The sequence below is a fragment of the Rhinatrema bivittatum genome, chromosome 11 (genome assembly GCF_901001135.1).
Source record: "Rhinatrema bivittatum chromosome 11, aRhiBiv1.1, whole genome shotgun sequence".
NCBI classification, from domain to species: Eukaryota; Metazoa; Chordata; class Amphibia; order Gymnophiona; family Rhinatrematidae; genus Rhinatrema; species Rhinatrema bivittatum.
The window spans coordinates 51,291,430-51,311,366 of record NC_042625.1 but is presented as its reverse complement, the minus strand read 5'-3'; the positions used below and the strand labels follow the sequence as shown (position 1 = coordinate 51,311,366).

The 19,937-nt window shown below is 46.9% G+C and overlaps 1 protein-coding gene across 3 annotated transcripts in view; it reads left to right on the top strand.

Moving 5' to 3' along the window:
* Positions 1 to 19,937, top strand: part of KLHL22 (kelch like family member 22) — a 60,329-nt gene that overhangs the window by 20,917 nt on the left and 19,475 nt on the right. Inside the window, exons 3-5 of one of the 3 annotated variants that reach the window (XM_029571063.1) lie at positions 2,777 to 2,934; positions 8,451 to 8,733; positions 19,067 to 19,319. In XM_029571063.1, coding sequence (XP_029426923.1) covers positions 19,114 to 19,319 — 206 coding nt within the window. In that variant the 5' untranslated portion in view covers positions 2,777 to 2,934; positions 8,451 to 8,733; positions 19,067 to 19,113. Of the gene's footprint in view, positions 1 to 2,776; positions 2,935 to 8,450; positions 8,734 to 19,066; positions 19,320 to 19,937 lie in introns of those variants that run through there. The other 2 variants (XM_029571064.1, XM_029571065.1) reach the window with 2 other exon arrangements.

Below are 19,937 nucleotides of genomic sequence, written 5' to 3'. Positions count from 1 at the left end.
GGAGTAAGTGCCAAGGTGGTGGCCTGGATTGCAAACTGGTTGACTGACAGAAGACAATGTGTGACGGTAAATGGAACTTACTCTGAAGAGAGAGCGGTGTTAAGTGGAGTGCCGCAAGGATCAGTGTTGGGACCGGTCCTGTTCAATATCTTTGTGAGCAACATTGCGGATGGGATAGAAGGTAAGGTTTGTCTTTTTGCGGATGACACTAAGATCTGCAACAGAGTGGACATGCCGGAAGGATTGGAGAGAATGAGATGGGATTTAAGGAAGCTGGAAGAGTGGTCGAAGATATGGCAGCTGAGATTCAATGCCAAGAAGTGCAGAGTCATGCATGTGGGATGTGGAAATCCGAAAGAACAGTATTCGATGGGGGGGGGGGGGGGGGGGCTGGTGTGCACGGAGCAGGAGAGAGACCTTGGGGCGATAGTGTCTAACGATCTGAAGTCTGCGAAACAATGTGACAAGGCAATAGCTAAAGCCAGAAGGATGCTGGGCTGCATAGAGAGAGGAATATCGAGCAAGAAAAGGGAAGTGATTATCCCCTTGTACAGGTCCTTAGTGAGGCCTCACCTAGAGTACTGTGCTCAGTTCTGGAGACCGTATCTCCAAAGAGACAGAGACAAGATGGAGGCGGTCCAGAGAAGGGCGACCAAAAAGGTGGATGGCCTTCATCAAATGACTTATGAGGAGAGATTGAAGAATCTAAATATGTACACCCTGGAGGAAAGGAGGAGCAGAGGTGATATACATACTTTCAGATACTTGAAAGGTTTTAATGATCTAAAGACAATGACAAACCTTTTCCATTGGAAAAAAAATCAGCAGAACTAGGGGTCACGATTTGAAACTCCAGGGAGGAAGACTCGGAACCAATGTCAGGAAGTATTTCTTCACAGAGAGGGTGGTGGATGCCTGGAATGCCCTTCCGGAGGAAGTGGTGAAGACCAAAACTGTGAAGGACTTCAAAGGGGCGTGGGATAAATACTGTGGATCCATAAAGTCTAAAGGATGTGAATGAAGAGAAGAGGCATGGGGGTAATTTGCGGGAATTACGGCTACTACCTGGAGATTAATACCTTTATTCAATAAACTTACTCACTGTCAATGCAACTCCAGCATTGCTCTATGCTTCAACGGCAAGAGGAAATGTAGAAAAAAAGGATTTGCATTCACAAAAAAACCAGGGAATAGCTTGCTTGTTGCGGCGGTTACTACCCCAAACCAAATAAGTCTGTTACTTCACTTCAATGCATATCCAGCATAGCTCTCTGCTCCAACGGCAGGGGGGAAAGAAGAAAAGAGGATTTATATTCAGGCAACAACCAACAAGGAATTAATTATATAGTCTGGGCAAAGAAATAATTATGGGAGTAGCTTGCTTGTTACAGCGGTTACTACCCTGAATCTATTAAGCCTGATACTTCACTGGGAATACATATCCAGCGCAACACACTGCTTGAACGGCAGGGGGAATAAAGAAAAGAGGAATTATATTCAGTCAACAATCAACAAGGACTGAATGGCACAGGCTGGGTAAACAAATAAGCGTGGGAGTAACTTGCTTATTGCAGCAGTTGCTACCCCTGACCAGTTGAGCTGGATGCTTCACTTGGATGCAGCTCCAGCGCTGCTCTCTACATCGAGGGTGGAGGGAAACTGGAACCAGGGGGTTGCTGATGGGGGGCCAAGAGTAACAGATAAGTATGAGGAAAAAAAAAGTGTGAAAGCTTGCTGGGCAGACTGGATGGGCCGTTTGGGTCTTCTTCTGCTGTCATTTCTATGTCCATGGTCTAATACCCTTCTTAAACTATATCAACCTTTCTGCCAGTTAAGAGCATTGCAGCGTGGTATGCTCGATTTTCCATCTGTCAAGAGTTGCTCATCTTGCAGCTCCCGTTTTCTGAAACTCTCTTCCTGCAGAATTAAGGCTAAGTGACTCCCATTAAGATGTGCAGATTATCTTTCAATTTTTCCTATTCAAACAGGCTTATTACTAGGTTTATAGGTAGAGTTGGTTATGCTGTAGCAGGTTATGTATTACAATGAATTTTATTTTTTTTTTTTTGAGAAGCCGTTGAATTCTGAATGAATGCAGCAGGCACACATCTATGCGCATATGCCAGCTCGCACTCAGAGACTCCAACATTTTATAACATATGCGAATATATGCGCAGATATAAAATAGGCTGATTACACGTGCATGTGCGCATAATTCTGCACACAAATACCGCCTCTACCACACAAGAGGGGGGATTTTAGAAGATGTGAGTGCTGAGGCAATTACCAGTTTCCTCAGTTCGTTCCCAGCTTGCCCAGGTAAATGATAGGACTTCTTAAAACCCCCCCCCCCCCCAGCTAAATAGCCTCCCTTTTACCGTTAGCCCAAACCCCTAAAACTTCACTAACTAACCTAGATTTTTTTATTTTACAACTTTCATCATCGATGACAGAAGTAAAGTTACATGGTAAGGGACACCAGCGTGCAGTTGTGCGCAGATTTCATTGAAAAATCCTGGAACGCCCATGCCCTGCCCCCTTTTTTTGAGATAATTTTGGTGCATGGACTGGTAGATATGTGTGTAAGCACACTCTTTTAAAAACCACAAAGCAGCCCAACTTGTGTGCGTTACCCTCCCGGTTTTTGGTGTATAGAGCTTTTAAAATTCCCTTTAAGGTATTTTTTGGGGGGAGGAGGGGATATTTTAAGAGTTTATATTTTTTTTTTCTGGTATTCTCTGGAATTAGATATCTATTTTCTCTATGTCCTCATTAGTGGCGAAAAATTCTAGGCGGTTTCACAACAATATGCAGGTATCGGGTGACATGGCTCGCTAAGGACCAGTAGAATCCTCTTCTTTGAGATATACACTTATTAAGACAGTGGAGAGATCTGGGATGGCGGTTCAACTTAAAGTGATATCATGGAACAAGGTAGGTCTGGGAACTCCTATTAAGAGAGAGAAGATGTTAACTCAATAGACTGAATAGCAATATAAATTTTCTGCAGGAGACACATTTAGTGGATTCAGAACATGCTAAATTAAAGAAACGAGAGGTGACTCAAGCATTTTATGAATCGGGGACTACTAAATGATGTGCAATCACAATTTTATTGCATAAAAATATAGCTTTTTATTTGGATAGTTTGTACTCTGATGATGAGGGAAGATATATGTTAGCTAAGGGGAAGTTGTTTGGGGATGAGATAATATTAGCTTCTGTTTATGCCCCAAATAAATATGACCATGCTTTCTTTGTGAAACTAGTAGAGAAAATCATTGATTTAGGTCCAGCTTTACTTATCTTAGGTGGAGATCTAAACTGTGTGACTGAACCAAAATTGGACAGAAATGGAAATTCTCCCTTTTACCTACACCAGTCAAACCAAGGGGGTGCGATTCCTGTATTCTACTTTACAAGTAGTAGAAATTTGGAGAACATTAAATGCAGGGGAGAAAGAGTTTACTCACCCAGCAAAAGCACATGAGTCCTAGTCCAGAACAGACTATGTTCTGGTGTCACAAGGTTTGTTCCCCAAAATAGCCACTTCCCGATAATTGGTTCGTTTGTTTATTTCAGATCATTACCCAGGCTCTTGTTCCTTTCAAACTACCAATCCCCCTGGAGATGCTGGGACTTGGAAAATGCCTTATTGGTTAGCGCACAATGTCAAGTTTAAAAGGGTTCTGGTACCTGGGGGGGCGCGACGGGGCGGATATCTAAAAATGTTGTACACTCCGCAGCCGGGCTACATGGGTGCATAAGAGCCACTGTGCCCATGTAGTACCATTGTTATGTTTGCAACGCAATAAAAAGTGTTTAAATCTAAAAAGTTTCTGGAAGAGAAGTGGGCATTATTTGCGGATATGAGTAAACACATGTCTGACCTGATTTATTCTGTGAAACAGCAATGGCTGTTTCTTAGCACATAGACAGATGGGTTCAGGACCAGTGGGTTATGCACCTCTACCAGCAGATGGAGACAGAGCAAACTGACATCACAGTATATATACTCCTGCAGTGGCATCAGCCTGCTAGTATTCTCCGTCTCCAGCAGATGGTGGACATGCATTTTCCTACTGGGGATTGCTTAAGATTCTGGAAGGAGACATAGAAGAAAAATTAATTTGTCCCGCTCTCCTGCAGTGATACCGATTTGGTCCCTCCCCCAGTTGAGAATTCCTGAGGTGATTTCCATGGTCCGGTAGCTGTTTTATCATCTGGCATGGACTTAGCTGCTTGTACAGCTGAAGGGCAGGAAGCCAAGCACCTCCCGCAGGTGAAGACAGTCTCTGTACTCAGCCGGGAGAGGCTGAGCTTAGATAAATTTAAAAAAAATATATATATATAGCGAGAGAGAGAGACACATAAGGAGGATTTTTTTGAAGGGCTTTCTCTTTCCCCGATCTCCATGCTTGGCTGAACTGTTCTGATGTTCGTCCTGATCCAAGGGAGGTTTAAGGGACGTGGGCAGTCTAGCAGCCTTTATTGGCTTGTCCCCACTGAGGCTTTTCTCCTGTGTCCACGTGGTAGGCCGTGGTGGTGTTTCACGCGCTCTGCCTGTGCGTTCAGCTGCCCCGTTCAGGAGCGTCTGTTCAGGCAGTGTATCTTTATTTATTTATTATTTTTATATACCGACATTCGATCTGAAATATCACATATCAGGTACTGTAGGTATTTCCCTATCCCCAGAGGGCTTACAATCTAAGGTTGTACCTGAGGCAATGGAGGGTAAAGTGACTTGCCCAAGGTCACAAGGAGTAACAGCAGGACTCAAACCCTGGTCTCCTGGTTTGTAGCCCACTGCTCTAACCACTAGGCTATTCCTGTGCATACAGTTTTTGGACGCTTAGGTGGGAGTTGGTGTAGGCGTCCTGGTTAAGTGGTATCGGGGCTTGACGAGTGCTTAAGCTGGGCACTTAGCTTGGGTGCTTATATTTGGGACACAGGTTTTGGATGCTTTAAAATTTTGGGCGCTTAATAAAAAGAAAAAAATCAATGGCACCTATAGCTAAAAAATCCTAAGCATCTTTCTCTATGTGCTGCTTGTCATATTCATACAATAACTGAGGGAAAATAATTAAATATTGGTTCCCCAACATACACAATTACCCCATATATAAGGAGAACCTTAAGTAATATAACATAATTTTAAAACACACATCCTAATACAACCCCATATTCAGGCATCTCAGTCAGGTGTGCCTTCTAATTTGTGCCAGTGCTGTTTGGAGGCTCGGAGATAGTAATCTTCCTCTGATTTTACTAAACCTGGTTCTTCCCAGCCTGATGAGGGCCTGGGTAAAGACGTGAGGAAAATAAAAGAAACAGATGCCCAAAAAGTCTTTTCCAAATTCTTTAATGGGTGGAGACGTATGAAATAATTTTAATCAATTAAGAAGCAGGGCAGAGACCGAATGAAACCAGTTTCTGAACTTAAATAGCCAGCGCTGAAACTAGCGTAATGACGTCATGGCTAGAGATGTCATGACGTCGGGGGTGCCCCTCGATCAGCTGGAGATCTTACAAAAAGACATTTAATTCCAACGATGTGTTCAAATCCGGCTGAATGTGCTGTGTCAAGTCGGTGAATCTAGCGTTGTTCTGCCTGTAGAAGTGACTGATTAAAATCACCACCTCGCCATTGCCAGGTGTAACTGTTCAAGAACACACCACTTTTAGGGCATCAAAAGAATGAGATTGTTTCTAAACAATGAGTTACTACTGGTGCTGTAAGTCGGACCCTTGTTCAGACAAGAACGCTTTCGTCGTTCCTCTGAATCCAACACACGTCGGCTGACTTATTATTCTCTCAATCCCAATACCCGCCGGCTCTCTTTGTTAATTTGTATTGATCTTACACTTGCTTTGATTAGCAAAGTTGTACTTGTGTGGTGGATTCAGAGGTACCGACGAAAGCGTCTACAAGAAATTTATATAAGAGACTTACATTTATAGAATTGAATAAGAGTGATAGAAATCGTGGGTAGAAAATATTTTCTTTCCCAAAACAAGTTGGTATAGAGAGAGAATATTAACAACATACTCTCTCAAAGATTTGTTAGGATAAAGAAATATCAACCATATCAATGGAGTGAAAAGCGTCACCTACAAGCTGTTTGAAAAGATTAAGTTTTTGGCATATTGAAACTAAAGGGTTATAATAAAAAATTTGTATAAAAATTAATAAAAATAGGCAGGAGGAGAGCTGCTTCATGATTACAAAGCGAAAATATTACTGCAGACAAGGCTATGGATTAGCAAAAGGTGCAGTAGTGTATGAAACCATCCTCATCACGCTTTCAATATTTTTGGGGGTACATTTTTTGGGTTAGAAGGTGCATAATAGGTGGGGAACATACCTCTGGGCTGACATCACCCTGCCAGTATTCCTGTACCAAGCAGTTGGACAATGTCAATCATCAAAGCAAAAATGGAAACAAAAATGACAAAACACCAACCACCAAAAAGCACTATGCAAAAATAAGGATAAAAAATAAGCAAAAAAGGTTACAAGGAAAAATACATTTTTGCTCTGGCACCCAAGTTTTCTAAATATGTTTCCACCCCTAACAGGCCTTCTAAACAAACATGTGCTCACAGTGGAAGAAAAAACTCTGCTGTATCTTTGGCTATGTGACTTAAAGCTAAATAATTACTAACAAGAGAAAATACATGAAGCAGAAAAATCCAGAGACTCAGAGCACACTCTTCCACTTTGCTTGTAACAGGAATGTGGAGGACAAAACTTTTTAGGGCACTTTGTCTATCAGCTGCACATTTTTTTGCTATGCATTATGAAGCAGGGCCACTGGTTCCTTACCCCATTTTTTGGCCTTCATGAAAATATGGTTCTCCACCTTTTGCTGGCTTTGTTGAGGATAACCCCAGCTGTCCTAATCACTTCATCATCTGCAAACAAAAAAACCAGGGAGTTTATTTTTTCTGGAAGCTGTAAAAATGGTTTATTTCTTGATTTTCCTTCCCTAAACAGGAAATGGCAAGCGCAGAATGACCCTCTAAAGAGTAATTAGAAAGTTAATCAGAACTAGAAGTTCCTTCCAGGGAGCCTATTTCTAGGACTCAGCATGTACAAGGATGTGGGTCCATACATATGCTTGGATCTGAAAAATAAAAATAGCCTGTTTAGAGTCCTTATTTCCTCCCTGACATATCCAAACAGTTTAGGGAGACATTCACACAGAGGGCACAGCAATCTCTTTCAGGAAGTAGGCTAAAAAATTTGTGACCACTGCAGGTGAATAGCAATTTCACTTGCATCCAGTACTGCACAAAAAAAAACATCACACGGTTATTGATTCTGCTGCCAACACTGTCATTACCCCACCAAATAAAATATTCCAGGAGTCCCTTTCACTGGCTATGAAAGGTCCAGAAATAACAAGTATCCAAGTCATTTGTTTACTTATATAATCAATTTTATATTCCACTAATTACAATGTATTTGTCCATGTCAGATCACAACCCCCTGAGAGTTATTGAATAAGAACCATTAAGGAAAGGAGGAGGGCAGTAAGAGAAATCCAAAACTAATACATGAGTGGTAATTTCAAGGGGTACTGTCACTGTGGATAGCACTACTCAAAATACCCCACTAAACTCCGCATCAGCTGGTACCCCCAAAGTCCCTCCTATAATGGGGCCATCGTCCCAGAATTCTTCTTACAGCGGCAGAAATATCAAGTGACCAAGTTCTGGTACCTGCAAGCGCTGAAGCAGAGACTGCAACTACCACAATGCATTGAGATGTAAGTTCAAAACCAGGATTAAAAGACTTGTCTCCTTGAACTGGATCACTTGGCATATCTACAATCACCCAGGACCACCTCTCTCTATAAGAGCCCCACTCGCAGAAAATGCTCCCTTCAGAGCCTCCGCCACTTCCCCAGAACATCTCCCACCCCCCTCCTCGTCCCTGCCTCTCCCCCAAAGAATCCTCCCGCCTCGGTCCTTCCCCTTCCCCAGAGCATTCCCTCACTTTAGTCCCTGCTCCACCCAGGGCCTATTCCCCAGCGCATCAACAACCCAGGACCAGCAGTAGCAGCCGCGGTCCCTCCCCAGAGCGTCACCCATAATCCCTAGCTCCTAGAACGGGCACGGGTGCGCACACACGCCCCCTAGGCCCCATCTTGCGGCCTACCCCCACTCCCTCCCGTAGCCCTTACATCTTGCTAATCAGCTTCTGCCGGAAGGCTGCGCTACGCCAGTCGCTGTCATGCCCGATAATATCCATGGCCGCTGAGTGTCTTTGCCGGAAATTACACGCTAATCGGCGGTTGGGTGCTGGCAGTATTGCCAGATTGGGCTATTTCACACCAAGTTGGTCTCGTGCTTTGCCGTTGTTCGGAAAAATAAAAATTGTGTGTGGGTTGAGCGCCCAGCTGGCTGAATTACTATGCAACCTGCGCCATTTTTCTCTACGGCAGGCACCAAGCCAGCAGTCGCAGAGTGATGACCTCATCAGCAGCAGCCAAACAGAGGTGTTTGATGCAGAGCGCGGCAGGAAGAGAGGTAGCAGAACGGTACTAGTGGTTGTGGAGAAGGAGAGGTCTTCTAGCATACTGTTCCTATCTCCACCGTGCTGCTTGCAGCTTTGGAGGAAACAAAATTTTCTATTTTCAACCCCTGAACCTGCTGTTGCTTTTATTTCCCCATTTCACGTTGCTGAAGCTTCCAAGCCCAACTGCTGCCTGGGAACGGGACACAGAGGTAAGAGGCGAGATTAAGCAAAGAGGAGAGTAGGGAGCAGAGAAGTGAGGCCAATGCTCGCTTTTTTTGTTACCTATGCAGCAATTACTGTGCTTCGCTCCTTCCCCCGACCCTCACCTATCTAATTCACTCAATCCTGGCCTATAGGGGGAAAAAAGGCCTAGCTCCCTCCAGCGGATCTAAACTTTAAAAATTGACTTGGTTTATTGGATAAGTATTTATTGTCTATATTGTACTGTTTTACTTGTTTTGTTCTGCCATCTAGATCCCTCTTTAGGGGCCTTGTGTTGGAATAATTCTTTTTACTCGTCCTACAGACCAGTCAAGATAAGTGGGATTCATTCCCACTATCAGCAGATGGAGGGCAGAAGCAAATTGCGTGTCCTAATGGTCCCTTTCTATATAGCCTAGTACAGCCGGGAAGACACTGCCTCCAGCAGATGACAGTTGAAGTCTGATACAGCAAGAATGTGAAGGAAGGATGCCCATGGGCAACAGTCTCTCAGGAAGACTGCTTATTCCAGGGAGACCTTAGCCAATCAGGAGGTGTGAGTCCCTGGAGTCAGCAAGGTGACTGCCTGGGAGAAAGACAGTAATCAGGCTATAGGTCCCTGTACGTCCCTTGCTGAGTAGAACTACAGGACTTGCACTTTTAGGAGGCTCAAGGAAAAAAAAACCAAACAGCAGCCTGCATCAGTGACTTAGCCAAATGTTCCAGAAGAAGACAATTTCAAAAATATTTGGTAAGGGGGACACTTAAGTCCTGTTGGTGACAGGCAGTGCCCCTGATTGACAGCCCCAGCCTGCCGCGCTTTATTGCCTGACCAGGGACTCCGGAGGGGTGGCGATTCCATCCAGCGTTTTTTGCTTTGCATTACAGTACTTACTTTTGGCGCGCTTTTTTCCTCATGACCTCCGGATGCCAACGTTTCTTCGGCCTGCTCGGCCTGCGGGAGGGCGGGGGGCGCGACTCTCTCGAGAGGGTCTCTGCTCCCGTTGCATTCCCGGGGGCGAGGGACCCTCTCGGGGCCGAGCGCTGCCCGCAGCGGGCCGACCGTGTCCACTCCAGCGCGGCTAGGGAGAGTGTCTGGTGCTCGATCTTCGGCCCCGCCTCCGATCAAAAGTGAGGCGGCGGCCATCTTGGACACGCGGCAGTCGCCCAATGCATCATCATCAGAGGAATCCCCTCTTCTCTCCCCACCTCCTTTAAGCCCGCGCTCTGGCTCTGATATGGAAGCTCCTCGGCCCCCCCCCCCCCCCCCCCCCGACCAAACCCGCGGCGGCCACGCGGAAATGGCCAGTGCCTTTTTGTCAAAATTTGTGCTTTTGATGCACAAAACTTTTTTAGAAGCTTTGGGAGCCAGAGGACCCCGCTGCAAAGATTCCTAAGGGGATGCAGGTTCAAGAGAAGGCAGGGGCTCAGGAAAAGGCAGGGGCTCAGGAAAAAGCCGGAGCGCGTACGCCAGGGGGCACAGGTGTTCCAGGGGTCCCGGATTTCACCCATGACTCGCCTGAGGGCGCGGGGACGGAAGTCTCCGACGCTCAGGGGTCTCTAGAGGGGGACGACCCCATGATTTTACGCCTGTTTGGCAAAGATGAACTCAATTTTTTGATCCTTCATGTTTTGAAGGAGTTAGAAATCCAGCGCCGCAGCAGGAGATGGATACTTCCACAGGAGATGTAGCGATGGCGGGTCTGAGGGCCCCTCCACAAACCTTTCCTTTTCATCCCAAAGTGTTACAGATTATTTCTAAAGAATGGGACGCCCCGGAAGCATCCTTGCGCGTTGGCAGGGCAATGAATAAATTATATCCCCTACCATTGGAGTCCTTGGAGGTCCTCAAGGTCCCTTCAGTTGACTCCGCAGTCACCGCTGTGGTTAAGCATACTACCATCCCCGTCACTGGAGGGGTAGCCTTGAAGGATACCCAGGACCGGAAGTTGGAAATCTTGTTGAAGCGCATCTTTGAGGTGGCAGCACTGGGGGTTCGAGCAGCGGTTTGTAGTATGGTCCAGAGGGCCACCCTCTGTTGGATACAGCAATTGCTCACAACACAGGAGCTTCCACCGGACGAAGCAGAGCAGGCCAACTGTGTGGAAGCCGCGGTCGCTTACACTGCAGACGCATTGTATGATTTGCTTCGAACCTCGGCACGCACTATGTCATCGGCGGTTGCAGCTAGGCGTCTGCTTTGGCTCCGTCATTGGTCGGCAGATGCCTCTTCCAAGTCGCATCTTGGGTCTTTTCCCTTTAAGGGGAAGTTGTTGTTTGGTGAGGAGTTGGACCAACTCATCAAGGACTTGGGAGAGAATAAGGTATATAAGTTGCCAGAAGACAAACCACGTCAGTTTCATTCCTACGGAAATACTCTGACTCGCTTTCGGGGGCAGCGCCGATTTCGTATGGGAAGGGGAGGCCCCTTTCCTCAAAAACAGCAGGGACCTAGGTCTCAGCCTTGGACTCCTTCCTTTCGGGGCAGGCGGCCTCAGCGATTGGGATCCTCTCAAAATTTTGCCGCCGGTAAACCCGCACAATAAAGATGCGCAGGCCCTTTCCTCCCTTCCGTTCATCAGGGGTCGTTTGTCCCGGTTTTGGGAGGAATGGGTCACAGTCACTTCAGACCAATGGGTCCTCGACGTTGTGCGCTACGGTTACGAGTTGGAGTTTGCTCAGCCCCTCCGGGATCATTTTATGATTTCGCCTTGCGGTCCTCTGGAAAACCAACTTGTTATCGCCCAAACTGTGAACCGGTTGCGGACCCTGGGGGCGGTGATTCCCGTTCCACCGGCCGAGACCAGGACAGGCCGGTATTCCATTTACTTCGTGGTCCCAAAGAAGGAAGGAACGTTCCGGCCAATTTTAGATTTGAAACAAGTAAACAAGGTCCTGTGCGTTCCTCAGTTTCGCATGGAGACACTACGGTCTGTTATTGCGGCCATCCACAAGGGAGAATTTTTGGCTTCTTTGGATCTAGCCGAGGCGTATCTCCACATCAGAATCAGGGAACGTCATCAGAGGTACCTGAGATTCATGGTGTTGGGAGAACACTTCCAGTTTTGCGCCCTTCCGTTCGGGCTAGCCACGGCTCCGAGAGTGTTTACCAAGGTTCTCGTAGTGGTCGCGGCCTTTCTACGACGGCAAGGAATACTGGTGCATCCCTACCTCATTGGCTCATACGAGCAAAGTCGGAGGACTCATGCAAGCGAGCGGTCCAGTTGGTAGTGAAGCAGCTTCAGTCGTTAGGTTGGGTAGTCAACTTCGCAAAGAGCCAGCTGGTTCCGAGTCAGCAATTGGAGTTTTTGGGGGCTCGATTCGATACCCTGGTGGGCAAGGTATTCCTGACTCAGCAGAGAATGGTAAATCTGATGGTTCAGGTGCAGAACCTACTGGAGTTCCCATTACCTACGGCCTGGGATTATTTACAGGTCATTGGGCATATGGTTTCTACTCTGGAGATGGTGCCTTGGGCTTTCGCGCATATGCGTCCTTTGCAATGAGCTCTGCTTTCGCGCTGGGACCAGAGGTCCGAGGATTACGGCGTCCAGTTGCCACTGTTGGAGCCGGCCAGGTCCAGCCTGGCCTGGTGGTTGGTCCCGGAACATCTCTTGCAGGGAGTGGACCTAGATCCTCCTCCGTGGATTGTCGTCACAACGGATGCCAGTCTATCAGGCTGGGGAGCGGTCTGTCAATCCAGAGCGGTGCAGGGGATGTGGTCTCCTCACCAAGCCGCTTGGTCTATCAACCGTCTGGAGACCAGAGCGGTACGTCTAGCCTTACACCACCTTCTCCCAATGGTACAGGGTCGGGCGATACAAGTTCTATCGGACAACGCGACCACGGTAGCATATATAAATCGCCAGGGAGGCACAAAAAGTCGGCCGGTAGCGGCCAAAGCGTCATTGTTAATGGCTTGGGTGGAGAGTCATCTGTCCCGCATCGCGGCCACACACATTGCAGGCGTAGACAACATTCAAGCGGATTTTCTCAGTCGACAACAATTGGATCCAGGAGAATGGGAGCTGTCGGCCGAAGCAATGGATCTCATCACCCTGCGTTGGGGAATTCCGCGTCTCGACCTGATGGCGACTCGGCACAATGCAAAGGCGGCTCGTTTCTTCAGCAGAAGACGGGAGCATGGGTCGGAAGGAGTGGATGCACTCGTGCTTCCATGGCCTCGTCACATCCTCCTCTATGTGTTTCCTCCGTGGCCCCTCGTCGGCAAGGTGTTAAGGCGCATCGAATCCCATCGCGGTCGGGTGATTCTGGTGGCTCCAGAGTGGCCGAGGAGCCCTTGGTTCGCGGACCTCGTCAATCTCGCAGTGGACGGCCCTTTGCATCTGGGCCATCTTTTCGCAATATTAGTAAATCATTACAAGTTCAAAGCCTTACCCATTTTCCATGGCAACAGCCCCCAGGATAATAAGTGCTGACTCAGTTTAAGAACAATGCCAGGCAATGGCCAGAGTTATACAAACAATGGAGAGGATCATGTTAAGAACCTTTTGGAACTGTCACAGCAGCTGACCCACCTTGGAGTCCAGTTCGATACAAAAATAGAGAATTTCTACAGACAAGAGAATCCTTAAATTATAGGCCCAGGTAAGGGGCATGTTGGCTACAGCCTCCTCGAGAGCTTACAATTATCTCCATCTCCTAGGCTCAATGACAGCTATGATCGAGGTGGTGTCTTGGGCAAGAGCCTACTTGCTACCTTTACAGCAGAGCCTATTATCCAGATGGTCACCACAGAACCAGGAATTCAACAGGATATTTCCTGTGGCATGACAGGCCAGGGAAGGCCTGCAGTAGTGGCTAGTCGGATCCAGCCTGACAAAGGGAATTAGGCTGGAATTGCCACAATGGGTGGTGGTGGCCACAGATGCGAGCAGGATAGGATGGGTGGGGGGACACATTGCGAAGGAAGGGTGGTGCAAGGATACTGATTGAGCAGGGAAGAGACTTTCTCAACAAATCACTTAGAAACTCCAGCGATTGGACTGGTGCTAAAGAGCTCTCTACCAAAAGTCAAGGGGAAAGCTGTAAGGATATTGTCGGACAATGCAACAGCAGTAGGTTATGTCAGCAGGCAAGGGCAAATAAGCCTACAGGTGACAGGGGAAGCAGAATCCTTAAAGATGGGCAGAAGAACATCGGCTGGAAATATCAGCCACACATATAGCAGGAGCACTCAATATAAAAGCAAACTTTTTAAAGTGCCAGAGATTAAACCCAGGGGAATGGGAGCTGGCAGAGGAGGCCTTCAATCAAATAATGACCAGATGGGGGCACTTTGAGTGGGAGTTAATGGTGACTCCCAAGAACAAAGAAACATGATGGCAGAAAAAGATTGTATGGCCCATCTAGCCTGCCTATCCATCCAACTAATTCAGCTTTATAATTCCTATCACTCCCTTAAAGATCCCCTGTATTTATCCCATGCTTTCTTGAATTCAGATACTGTTTGTTTTTGTCTTCATCAACTCCACTGGGAAGGCTGTTCCATGCATCCACTATCCTCTCTGTAAAGAAATATTTCCTAAGATTACTTCTAAGTCTATCCCCTTTCACCCTCATCCCGTGACCCCCTCGTTCTAGAGCCTCATTTCTATTGAAAGAGGCTCTCCTCTTGTGCATGGAAACATATGAGATATTTAAATGTCTCTATCATTTCCCTGTACATACCCAGATCAGCCCATACTCCTGGGTTTTGCCTCCCTTTCAGCAGTTGGAGACAGAGAAAGTTTTGTAGACACCGCCTCTTAACCCAGTGTGCCACCTGCAGTTTCTCAGTATTTCTCTGTCTCCAGCAGATGGAGGAGGTGCAAAACCTGCAGTTCTGTACCTGAGTTTAAAAAAAAAAAGATTTTTAGCTTAGAAGAAAGAAAGTGTTTATCCTCCCAGAAGGTTGGCAGATCCTGGTGGGGCCATCCCTCCTGGTTACGGGGCAGGACAAACGGGTTGGGGACCCTAATTTGCTCGCTGAATCACCCCAGAGGTGATAGCTGGTGGTCCGGTTCCCTCACCTCAGGAGGACTGAAGGAAGCCTCTGCCACCCTTCATGCAGGAAAGTGTTTGCTTTTTAAATTCTTTTATAAGCTTTCCAAAAAAAAAAAGAGAGAGAAACGCTTTACAGCAGGGACCTTGTTTTTATTCGGCTCTCCCTGTCGGTGGCCCAACTGTGTAATCTTCCTTTTAAAAGGAAGCTTCTGTTTGGGGAGGATTTGGATCAGTTGATGAAGTCTTTGGGGGAGTCCAAAGGGAACAGGTTGCCTGAGGATAAGAAGAGCACTAAAGGTGTTTTCATCCTGATTCCATTTTTGGGATTCGTAGCGGTTTCGATCAGACAAGGGGACCTCAGTTTTGGAGTTGAAACTGTCTTCAAGGAAGACAGCAGTCCTTACTTCAAGGGACCGGAGGAGGAAAGTCTGCACAATGAAGCTAGGGTCGCCCACTCCTCAGTGGAAGCGGTAGGGGGGCAGGTTGTCCCGCTTTTACAAGGATTTGCTCAAGATCGCCTCGGACTGGTGGATTCTGGAGGTGGTAAGAGATGGCTGTGCTGTGGAATTTTCACACCCGGTCAGGGAGGCCTTTCTAGAGTACCACTGCTCATCTCAAGGCAAACGGGAAGCAGTAAAGGGGACTCTACAGAGGTTACTAAGCATGGACGCCATAGTTCCAGTTCCACTGGCAAGCAAGGATGGGGGAGGTAGTCCATTTATTTCATGGTTCCAAAGAAGGAGGGCACCTTCTGTCCCATTCCAGACTTAGCAAAATTAAACGTAGCTTTGCAGGTCCCATGGAGACATTGTGCACAGTGATAGCAGCGGTCCGCAGAGGAGAGATCCTGGCGTCGTTGGACCTCACTGAAGCTTACCTCCATATTCCCATTCAAAAGGACCATCAGATGTTTCTGTGGTTCATAGTGCTGGGCAGCACTTCCAGTTTCAAGCTCTCCCCGTGGGTTGGCTATGGCTTCCTGAATGTTTACCTAGGTGATGGTGGTAGTGGCGGCTGCCTTGAGGCGAGAGGGGATTCTGGTCCATCCATATCTGGATGATTGGCTTATTCAGGCAAAGATGGAGGAGGAGTGCGGTCAGTCCGTCTGGTGGGTGATGGTTACCTTGAGTTCTCTGGGTTGGGTGATAAATGTAGCAAAGAATCACCTGATTCCAACTCAGTCATTAGAATATCTAGGAGCCCGTTTCCATACCCAAACAGGCAGAATATTTCTGATGGCAGACAGGTTGTTGAAGCTGCAAGCGCAGGTGATGCGTTTGTTGCTCCTGTCAGTACTAAAAGTCTTGGATTATTTGCAGGTGCTGGGTTCCATGACCATGGGCCTTTACTCACATGCGTTCTTTGCAAAAGGCGCTCTTGTCCAGGTAGAATCTGTTGTCTGAGGAGTATCATCTGCCATTACCTCTTCTAAGAGAATCCAGGTCCGGTCTTTCATGATGGCTCTCTGCACAACCTGAAAAAGGGAGTGGGTCTGGAGGCCCTGAACTTGGGGGGTGGTAACCACAGATGCCAGCATCAGTCGTCTGGAGACAAGGGTGGTCCGCAGGGTCCTGGAGGTGTTTCTGCCCTGGATCAAAGGTCGAATAGTTCGAATTTTTTTGGACATTGCAACGACAATGGCTTACATCAATCTCCAAGGAAGGACAAAGAGTCATGCGGTGGCTCAGGAGACTCAGCAGCTGTTTGTGTGGGTGGAACGTCATCTCAAAGGAATTGTGGCATCGCATGTCGCGGGGGTGGACAATGTGCAGGCGGATTTCCTCTGCAGGCATCATCTAGATCTGGAGGAGTGGGAATTGTCCCTGGAAGCCTGGGATTGCATTTGTACCAGGTGGGGCATTCCTCAGGTGGACCTCATGGCAACGCAGGCCAACGCAAAGGCGGCAAGATTTTTCAGTCGCAGAAGGAAATTTGGCTCAGAAAGATTGCATGCTCTAGTTTGCCCGTGGCCAATGGGAGTTCTTCTGTATGTGTTTCCTCTTTTGGCCGCTCATCAGTCGAGTCTTGCGGCACATAGAGACTATCCAGGGAAGGTTCCACCTTTGGCACTGGAGTGGCCGCATCGGCCGTGGTTCGCAGATCTGGTGTATCTTACAATAGACGGGCCTCGTAGGTTGGCTTATCTGCCAGGATTGCTGCGATCGTGAGGATCGCTTTTGTCTTGGAGCTTGGCTTTTGAGAGGCGGCGTTCACACCTGAAGGGGATATTCAGAGCCAGTAATTTCCACCTTACTTCAGGCTAAGAGGCCTTCTACTTCTATGGTGTATGTCGGGGTCTGGAAGGTGTCGAGTCCTGGTGTCTTCAGCAACAGCTAGATCCCCGATCCCCTGTCTGTGAGTGTTCCTCACATTTTACCCTTTCTGCAGCAGGACTTGTCTAAGGGCCTAGCCTATAGTTCACTCTGTGTCCAGGTTTCAGCCTTGGGTTGTCTTGGGGCACGTTGCAGGGGAAGTCTTTGGCCTCTCGTCCCAATGTAGTTTGCTTCCTGAAGGGGTTTAAGCATTTGCAATCTCCAGTTCAGAAAGTCTGTCCGGATTGGAACCTCAATTTAGTGTAGAGGGTGCTCCGTGGGGTGCCTTTTGAGCCCTTAAGACGAGCTTCTGTGAAGGATCTGACATTGAAGCCAGTGTTACTGGTGGCCATATGCTCCAGCCAGGCGGATTTCGGAGATTCAGGCTCTGACTTCTCGGGATCCTTTTTTGCGTATTGCTACTGATAGGGTGACTTTGCATACAGTCCCCTCCTTCTTGCCGAAAGTTGTTTCTTCCTTCCATGTAAATCAGACTGAGTTTCCAGTGTTTCCGGAGTGGGCTAGGGAGCTCCACAGGATAGAGATCTTCATCTTCTGGATGTGCGTTGCACTCTGTTGTGTTATCTGAAGGTCACTAACTGCTTTCAACAGTCAGATCACCTGTTTGTCTTATTCGATGGAGTGAAGAAATGAGAGAAAGCTACGAGATCTCGATGGCTGAAGGAGGCCATTTGCTTGGCTTACATTTGTAAGGGTCATAAAATTCCGACAGGACTGAGGGTGCATTCTACAAGAGTGCAGGCAGCTTCTTGGGCGGAGTGTCAGTTGGTATCTCCCCAAGAGATATGTAGGTCCACAGTGTGGTACTCGCTTTTATACTTTCATCAAGCATTATCATTTGGACGTTCGGAAGCAGGAGGAGGCAACCATTGGTGAAAGTATTCTAAGAGCAGGTCTTTCGGGTTTCCGCCCAGTGTAGGGATGCTTAGGTACATCCCACGTGTCTGGACTGATCTGGATAAGAACAGGAAAGGAAAATTTGGTTCTTACCTGCTCATTTTTATTCCTGTAATATCACAGATCAGTCCAGAGACCCACCCCAGTGCTGCCGAAAGACTGAATTTCCTTATAGTTGGTGCAGATTGTAAATATGTTGAGTTAAGCAGTTAGCAGATTGTTTTGTTCTCTGGAAATTTGAGAGGCTCCAGTTCAGAGGGTTCCAATCCCAAGTTGCCAGTTCGCCCTGGAAAGGGTTTTAGGGACTAATCTTTGGCTTGGATACAGGTTAATACTGAGGGACTACAAGTGGCACTTTCAGATATGTAGCAGTGCCTCAAGGTTTTATCCTTTGCCTCCATCTGCTGGTAGGATGCAAACCCCACTTGTCTGGATGGATCTGTGGTATTCCAGGAATGAAAATTAGGTAAGAACCAATTTTCCTTTCTGTTTTGCCCTCACTTGGGATGAACGTAGAGAATGGGGCTAGATAAGATATAGGACGCACCTGAAGATAGTGACTGTCGGACCAATGTGCTTCAGCTTTTGCTTTTCCCTCATAACATGTGGCTAAAAGCAGGGTCAGATTGGGTCAGAACCTCATGGAGCAGGATGAAGCTAACCTGACCAAGAAAAGCCATTTTCACCTAACGTCCGTTGATGACTTGCAGTGCGTTGGAAGATGCAGCTGTGTTGTGGAATTGTTTTGCCTGGCCTGCAAGATGGATAGACCTATATAAATGGTTGAGCCTGATTTTCAAAAGCATATACACGCTTAAAACTGGATTTTACACGTGTAAATGCACTTTACCCATGTAAGTGGGCTTTTGAAAATTGCTATAATATATACCATTAAATTGTCAATAGGTTTTTTTTTTACACGTTAAGTGCACTTAATATGGGTAAATGGCCTTTGAAAATTGCTATGATAGTATGTTTTATATATATACATGCATAACTCCTCTGAAAATTCACCTGTTTACCTCCATTCTGCATGCAATGGAAGCTCAGTTTTCTTCTGTACGTTCTTTAGACTAAGGCTTACAGGTTTTTAATATGTTCTCAGTTATGCAGCCCAAGTTTTTCTCTGTGGGAAGCTATTGAGCGCTGCTAATGGCAGAAGATCAGGAACTTGCTGAGCCGGTGCTGCAGCAGCATGCCTGCAAGACTTATCGGAGTGCTGAACACTCCCAGACCCTTCTGGAGGGGCTGGTTGCTCTCAGAGACAGTGGGATTCTCTTTGATGTGGTTCTCAGGCTGGAAGGGAAACCAATTGAAGCTCATCGTATCCTGCTGGCTGCATCATGTGACTATTTCAGGTAAGTCCCTATAAAGCAACTTTCAAAGCCCTTCAGCTCTTACACTTTGCCTCTCCATAACTGTTTGTAATTCCTCAGTTTGCTGCCTTGCACTGATAAACTGCGGTTTCCATGCTTGACCTGAAATCTAAGCATTGTTGATGGTGGATGGCATCATTCAGAGAGCATTGATCCTCACTAGTTTTGGAGCTATGTGTAATAGTGTTACAGTACCATAATGTGTTCTATACAACATGAAATCAAGGATATCATCATGCAAAAACATCACCATAGCTGGGGAGGGGTGGGGTTTTTGCACATGCCGTGACAGGAATTAACCTCACTTCTAAGACAGAGTAAACTGAGTCTGATCTCAGTCTCTCATATTTATTGCTAATGCCCTTTGTAATACTTGTATTGTATCAAAGAGAGCTGCCTCCTTCTGAAGTTCATAGAGTGTAATATGTATCCTTGCATGATGTTCCTCTTTCTTCCATTTTTCGGTATGCTCTCTTTGTAGTAAACACTTTAGATTTTTAGGGTTTGTGGCATAAAAACAGTGGTACATTTTAGCTGGGGTAATGTCTCCAAATGGGTTGATTTTTGCACCTACCTTGACAGGATTGAACCCCACTAATG